Source organism: Buceros rhinoceros, unplaced genomic scaffold (genome assembly GCF_000710305.1).
Source record: "Buceros rhinoceros silvestris isolate BGI_N320 unplaced genomic scaffold, ASM71030v1 scaffold9014, whole genome shotgun sequence".
Taxonomy (NCBI): Eukaryota; Metazoa; Chordata; class Aves; order Bucerotiformes; family Bucerotidae; genus Buceros; species Buceros rhinoceros.
The window spans coordinates 55,737-64,076 of NW_010410040.1; the positions used below are offsets into that span (position 1 = coordinate 55,737).

An 8,340-nucleotide genomic window follows, 5' to 3' on the forward strand; every position below is an offset into this window, starting at 1 on the left:
GACTTATTTGTATTTTAGTTCAAGCAGGGATCAAACCAGTCATCAGGCCCCCTTAGTTCCACATCAAGATCTTACAAAATCCTCTTTTGATTTGATTATTTTAAAAAAATCTTGGCTCATACTTGCAGGGAATTGAAATTACCCTGTTGTCTTCCAGTGCTGCAATGCTTCTACTGTGTTTTCAAAGACACATGCTGTATGCTCAGAGACACAGGTAAGCATTATTAACTGCATTTTCAGAGCGGTGCCATTATTGTCCCAGATGACAACACAGACCACCCCATTCTGGACCTTTTTTTTTATAACCACTGGACCAGCCTGTAGCAACCTCCTGGTCTTATGATTCCTTGCTCTGAATTTCAAGAATAGACTAGTACCAGATAAACATTCACTGCATACAGAAGATAAAACAGGATCCTTTCTCCTCATTTGAACACAAGTTAGTCTTTCATATATCAATCCATTTCCCCTCTTGTAGTTTGTACACAGTGGCATCATTTCTCTGCATTAAAAGGTATAGACAAACATCAGAGGAGATGACTGTGATATAGAAAGATGAATATACCTAAACAAAAATAGATTTACCTTTGTCTTCTTTCTTTATCACCTGTTTGGTACTGGCTCACACACAAAAAAATTATTTTTAAAATTAAAAAAATCCTCTCTCAATCTCCTTCTCTCCTTGATCCTGCAGCAAAGCTATGAGGGTCCTCTTATAACAAGAGTGACAATTGCAGCAGAATAGCCTGATGTTGTTGAGGATGAAGATTAAGAGAAAACACCTACACAACATACTCCGAACACATTAGGCCATACCCTGAATTCTTTAGTCATCAGTTACACAGGGGACAATCTGGTGGTACATCTCCTCTTCTCTCGTTACGTTCTACACCACTACACAAGAACAAACGCATATGTGAAATCATTCTGAATCACCAGCATCTTTTATCTCTTCACTGGTATCAAAGATTGCATATGGCATAAGGCAATGGTGAATCAATCCTCATGATCTTTACTGGGAGTTTTGCCTCAGAGAGTACTGGCAGACACTGAAACAGAACTCACAGATCTTGCTGAGTACAAATAGCACCAAAAATCAGATAACTTGAGATTTGCTCATGGCATTCCTTCCTATAAATTAGCTTGTGGTGTAAAAAAAAGTTAAAATTAAGCTTGTCCACATGTCAAAAGTATGGCGTGCAAGAATATTCTGAATTAATTGTGTGTACATCTGCGGCAACTGAGGTAGATTTTTTCTTCTTTTTCCAAGTAAGTTCCAGCATAACTTCTCAGAAATGCTGAACAAACTTTTATCTTCAACCTTGTTCAAGGCAGGTGTTTTGGCTAACTCTTCGACTCAGAAAGTACACTCTCTTCATCCCCAGGTTGCGTAGGTTTGCTGTTTCCTCTTAACGTTAAAAATGAGTATCTCAGTCCTCCTGCCATGCTAAAGAAAAGAGAATGAACAGAGGTGTCAGAGATACCTGATATTGGATATACCATTTTATAGGTATGTACCTTTCCTTCCAAAGGATTAAATAATGACAGCTAACGTCAATTAGCAGTACACTAGAGCTATGTAAGCTGTAAGAGAAACTAGCCCCAAATTGCTCCAACAGATTCATACAGATGTAGCACTTCATGCAAGCACAAAACAGTAACGACTTACAAGTTGTAACTCATATTCAACGGGCACAACTCATTCAGTCAGTGTTCTAACTTCCCACACCACTTGGCTTTTACTTGAAAGCCTCACAGCTCAGAACTGCTGCTCATAAAAAAAAGAATGAACTCAATCCCACATAGTAAAACTGCAGGCGTATTTCCACAGTTAAGAACCTACCACAGTAAGATTCAATATCTGAAAACAGACATGAAAAGACATAACTAATTGTAGTGAACTTCACATCCTGAGGCAGTGCTTCCTCAGGCCAGTAGCTCCACACCCCCATCACTCAAGAGGGTCAAATCAAACAAAACATAAAACTATAGCTCTCTGAGAAATTTTCAGCTTTTACAAATAAAGGCTATTCAAGTTCTACTCACCAAATATTTAGCCCTATAAAGTTTAACACAGAGAATATGTAATCTCCACCAATCAACATTCCGATGTAAGCAATGGATATATTCTGAAAGGAAACAAAACCCATGAATTTACTGAAGTCAGTTTTCATCTCCGAGAATATGTATTCTATCAATTAATTTACTTTTCTAAGAAAATCGCTATATTCTGTTTCTGGCCACTCTAAAATCAGAGTTCAAGTTAGTTTCACGGGATCTGAGCCTTACAGGTATTGTAACAATGAAATAATAAAATCAGCATGTTTTCTAAATGCATGCAATACACTGAGAGTGAGTCTCTGAGAAAATCAGCTATTTGATATTAGGCAAAATGGAACTATGGTCACCTTCTAAAAATGTATTTTTTACTCTTCGGAAGGCTCCTTTTGAATCCCATTTCTTAAAAGCAGGTTTTGGGTTCTCAAACATAAAAAGTATGCCTTAAAGTTACAATAAAAGCTCTTTATTATTGCTTTAAAAGGGTTACCTCCTTACTTTGACAACTAAATGTACATTGGAAGTACTTGGATCAAGTTCAAGGCAGGCACAATTTAAAGATTCTACTTCTCACACCACACCCCATCAAGTTTGGGGATAATTGTCCCCTACAGACAGAAGGAAAGCTATAGAACTGTGCAATCATTTTACCAACACTTCGCTGTTTCAAAAGTTTTAGCAGCTAGCCTGGACAATGACATCGTTTCTACCAGTTTCTACAGAAGACTACATCACAAAGTGCTTCTCAACTTCAACGTTGCTCAAAATGTCTAAAACACTATTATTCGTCAGAAAATAGAAACAGTGCTGCAGAAAATAGAAATAGTGCTGCTCTATCTTAATGGTTGAATATAAAATTTAAAAGAATGCTTTCAGGGACACAGAATGAAAACTACGAGATTAATCTTGTTCACTTTAAAAAAAACCAAAAAACCAACTGTAGAAAGAAAAGTACCATCCTCCTTTTGCAGATTGTGCTGTGCTGGAGGTATTGTCTTCCTCAGTCACCCATGAAAGGGAGCACCTTGAGGACTGTAATTCCTGTGCCTATGCTAGTTTGGATGCTGATAGTTGAGTACCCCACAACTGCACAAGTTTTATCTTTTGCTAAAACTCTTCCAGCTTAGAGTAAGCTCCATGCTTTTCTCTGAAATGGCCTACAAGTGTGTGCTTTGGCAGTCAGTGATGGTCCCAGCTCAGACATGCTGGCCTCATCAACACAAAGAAAGTTGCACTGGCTTTAAATTAAACTGGATTAGAGAAAACAGACTGTAAGGACACAAAGTCCAGTTTTTGAGACATGCATGTTTTGGTGTTGATTAAATTTGACCAGAATTTATACCAACCAAAATGAAATAGTCCATTCAGCTAGAATACAATTTCTCACACAGAGGCTGCTGCATTTAACAATAAAGCAATACACTCCTTACTACAGCTTAGCCATTATTCTGTATCTGTGAACGCCCTACCTATGTATTAGCTGCAATGCAAATTAATTCAGCCCAAAGAGAAAGTGGACTGCATCAGTTTGCAATTGGTTTGCACCAAGCCACCCTGACTTACTCACTAACCTGATAAAGAACAGAATCAGGTTCAGTACCTGATGAAATGTGGTTAAAGTACAACTCTTAATTTAAGTTGTTCAAGTTTCACTTGCAGGAAAAATAAAAATAAATCAATATACATATTGCCTTCTAGAGTTTACTTGAGCTTCAATGGAAGAAAACAAGGCCACTCTGTGATGCGACCTTGTCTGGCATAAGCTGTGTCTCAGTATTAGCCTTTACTCTGAGGGCTCAAAGTACAGCCAGGATTACTGCTGAGTCAATGCTCCTCTCTGTCTATTTGAGCATTCTCATTTCCCTCTTCTGCTCCATAACTCACCTTGATGGCACCGACTACTGTCGTTGTGAGCGCAGAATTGTAATAACTGCATAGGACAGTAGAATACATCAAGAGAAACCTAAATACAGTACAGGAGAAAATTTTGTAAGTTCCACCCAGGAAGCTCAGAAGTTTAGCAACACTTTGAAATGCTCAACATTTTCTGGATCAGTATTTTACGTTAATGATGTGCGTGTACAGAGTACTCAAAGTACATGTTAAAGTGTGCTCTTTGAGCTGTAGCAGAGTCATCCCTACGCTCTGCGCTTCTTAAATGTGAGTATTTGAAGTTAGTTTGACCCATTGGTTACTGACATGTGAAAGAGCAGAACAGGATCCAACTCATTTTTCTATTCTTCTTTCGACTCTGCAGATCCAACAGGAACAAAGCATTGTCTCCTCACTTTTGAGCCTCCCATACTTTTCCAGGTACTTTGAAGAACAAATGCATGGAAACAGGTACTAAAATGTACTAAAAGGCTTACATTCTATTAACCACAAAGAAGTTAGATAATCAGGTAACACGGCCAGCAGAGAGACACTGAGTAAAGAATGTAAAAAGCTAAATGTCATGTTGTTGACCACTGTGAGGTCAACACCACAGATGATACTGAAATAGTTATTTATACCACTAGAAATAATTAAAAGACAAGACAAAAACCTGAGGGAAAAACGTATTTTCATGAACGTTAACATAACTTATTAGTGAGTCTTACATTTGAGATCTGCAATTTGAAATACCGTCATTAAAACATCTTACTTGATTGCTCTGTGTCCTTACCCCAACAAGCAGGAAAGAATAAATTGAAAGACAAATAAAAAATTTGTCCAGTGCTGGAAATGTGTTGCCTATTTGAAAAAAAGACAGAGAATTATGTGCTATATAATGAACTGTAAACCCATATAAAATGCAGTTAATATGAAAATAAACAAAATCACAAAATACATTTTATTTGTAGTATAATTACTTAACATTTATATTACTACAGGAAACTGTTTGATGCATTTGACTTCAGAGACAACAGGATGACATCACCCATGATACCTGGACACATTCATGTAACGTGTAACAGTGAAGACATAAAACTGCACACTGAAAGCAATTAATATTAATACAATACACAGAATTTGTGGGTTTGTATTTAGTGATGCAGATACCAACACTGAGATTAATATTATATAGTAGTGTTGATATGAGACAGAGAAGAAAAGCAAATAAATAAACAATATCCTTTAAATGCATTTCATACTACAGATTCACTCATGAACAGTTTTCAAGGTCCCAGCCTGCATTTTTGAGCTCAGAAGTAGATTAAATAGGTATTACTAAGGTCTTTCATTAATGAATGTCAATGAAAAGGCTAAATCATCACTTTGAAGTCAGCTCCTTAGTGGTGTGCAGCAAACAAACAGAGCCACACAACAGTCACTACAAAACACGTTGCACATTTTTTTCCATCTCCAGTAACTCCCAGGATATGTTTCATTTTAATCTGATTAAAGTCACCTGTATCAGCAAAAAAACTCAGCAGAGGCTGAACACACCTCTGAGAAACAGGATAAAGGTTGTTAGTCCACACTGAGCTGTAGATAATTGAGCCCGCATCACCCGAGGTAATAGATGAGAGGGATCTTGGGCAGCTCTGCCCTACTAGAACTGTGCTGGTGTGCAACAGCAAACTGCAGAGTATTACTGAGAGACATTCTGGGGCTTCCTTTCCCTTCCCCTGCATCATGCCTTCCTGCCCTCCTAGTCAGTGAGTAACTGGGACACTCACAAACTGTATTGTACAAGATGTGGTAGCTACCATTCCAGAAGCAAAAGCAATCTCCCTATCACACAGACAGAGTACTGATATTTTTACCGATACATGCCGTGCATTGTCTGTGGTGATGGATCAAGGCAAAAAGCTCTGCTAGGGTAAAAGCAAGCCAGCTTCTATGGCCTGAAAATCTGCTAAATACAGGTGTTATCTACAATGATTTGCTGATTTTCATTAGTATTTTCCCATTTTTTCCCTTTTTTCTGTGATCTCTGTGCCTCACAGTGACACAAGTTATCCACATCATTTAATAGGACTTGTAACATTAAGTGTCCAAGCCAATGAGTATGCACGATAGGCACTATGCATTTGTCTGATATTTATTTATTCTTTTCATGTAATTGAGCAGCAAATTGTTTGCGCCAAATCGATAAGTGGGCATGACACACTCTTTATTTTTCTCATGGAATAAACCTAGCATCAAGGTAAACTTCCCTGTCCAGTTCTCCCAAAATGCCTCCAACCCAAGCCTTACAAACCTGACCCCCCACTACGCCTGCCAAGATGTAACAGCTCCATTTTCTGAACCAGCACAAAGTCATGCTGGACTGATGCCAGAAGAAGAAATTTCACACTCAAGAGAAGATCTAAATCCATCATTTTCAGGGAATGACAATTTTTCCACTTACAGTGTTTCAAAGAACGCAATGACAAAATCAGGTGAGTCCAGGGCACAGCATCATACAACAAAGGACACTGGAGTAATGTATGACACACCCTAGCTCTGTAATAATTTTCAGTGGCAAATCTCAAACATTTTGAAAAAGGAATAAGAGTGTCTAGATTCATTCTACTGGTAAGAAGGCGGCAACCCAGCAAGTCTGTGAGGGAGCTAGAAAAACACAAACCTCCTGGTCTGATACTTTATGTGTCAGTATATACTGTTTATGGTATTAGACTGTATTATGATTAACTACAGAGAGTCATTCTGTTGTTCTGTGAGAATGTAAAAGGTAGGTTACTAAACTAGACTGAGACTAAACAGGAATTAGTTCTGTGCATCAGAATGAGAGTACTGGAAATTGTCTGGTTTCGGTATTTGCAATCTCATTTTAGAACATGTGGCAAATCACACAGTGCAGCTGGATTAAAACCCAATTGCTCTAGCTGAGAGTCCCCAGTCATACATTAGTTCTTAAATACAGACTCATGTAAAGGCTATCACACAAATTCAGCTTCTTCTTAGAGTGAATAATTACAAGTTCTTACCTGTGAAGGGCAAGTCAAAGTCACATATTTCAAATACTAGTCACTAACTTGAAGGTAGGATTACCTTTCTAAAAACAAATGAACTCACCCAACCCCAACTGAAAAAAAATACCATTATCAGTCTGAGATATGCAATATTGTTCCTTACCTGCTGAAAGTCTCCAGTAGAAAAGCTAATAATAACTGTTGGAACCACCATGAAACAAGCGTTATAGAAAAGGACACCGTATTTTCCCAGCTCCTGTGAGAAATGGAACATGGTGTTTGGACTTACAAGCCATTTGGAGAAAAACACTAAACATTACTCCGGCAATTCTTCTGACATTACGGTCAATGAGCAGACCAAACATGATACATTTCAATTTAAAATACAGGCTTGGATTCAGTGTTTAGTACTGAGCTGAGTTTTCACTTCAGTCGCTTTGTCTGTACGCCCAGCAGAATATTACTGCTCTCCTGTGCCTAGAACAGTTTCTGTAAACCACCAGCTACTCAGAAACTTCCCAAGGCAATGCTCCAGAACTGCTTTGTGTTAGACTCCACCTATGACTCTGCCTGGCCAAGGCATTACCCATTCCATCCACTGCAAATCAAGCACAAAAACATAGGGCAGGGTGGCTCCCTGGGGCCAGCATAACAGGAAAATGAAATCTGACTCCTAGATGGAGCATCTGTAATCACTAGCAACTGACGTAACTTCGAGCACTTTGAGGGATGTCATAAATCTTGTTGGTTAACTCTCTTGACACAAAGGCAGAATATTAAGGGAATCAAAAAGCAGACTTCTCTTCCTCCAGATTCAGCCATGCTACTTTGCAAAATTTCTCCAGCTTATCTCTTGATTTAAAATGAAACCCAGTATTTCACAGAGAACTGAGAGGCTGTTAAGTGCTGCCCATAATGAAAAACACAGAGTTTGGATTCAGTGTGACTCCTGAGATTATTGAAAGATACATATTTCCACTCTACAGACTGAACCACAAAAGTCAGTCACAAAACCTCTATCAAGCATCTCCAAGACTGCTCTTTGTTATGGCTTGCTATGTTTTCATTGTATTCGAACAGCAGCCTGCTCAATGTTTACATGAAGTATAATGTATCAAGGTGTTTCCTAATTCTTTGGAGTACCTGGGTTTGGTGTAGACTTGCTTTTAGATAGCTAAAAACCACACCAGTTGTTGTGGTTATTGACTTAAACTGGACGGGTCTCTGTCCCTACCCACAAGTTTATTTTATATAAACCTCACTTAAAGTGTGTTTCTAGTCAAAAAGTTATCTTCCTTAGACATACATATCAAGTTTACTGGTAAACAATTTGCTTTTGATTTGGATTTATTTTTTTTAGCCAAAAGGAACATTTTAAAAC

The 8,340-nt window shown here is 38.2% G+C and overlaps 1 protein-coding gene across 1 annotated transcript; it reads right to left on the minus strand.

The window, feature by feature from the left end:
* Positions 1-1,344: 1,344 nt before the first annotated feature.
* SLC35D2 (solute carrier family 35 (UDP-GlcNAc/UDP-glucose transporter), member D2) lies at positions 1,345-8,310 on the minus strand (the record flags this gene model as incomplete). Its single annotated transcript, XM_010135451.1, has 6 exons — positions 1,345-1,447; positions 2,047-2,129; positions 3,943-4,021; positions 4,724-4,791; positions 7,123-7,217; positions 8,301-8,310. Coding segments are annotated over 6 exons (438 nt in total), but the record flags the coding sequence as incomplete, so codon positions are not given.
* Positions 8,311-8,340: the final 30 nt, after the last annotated feature.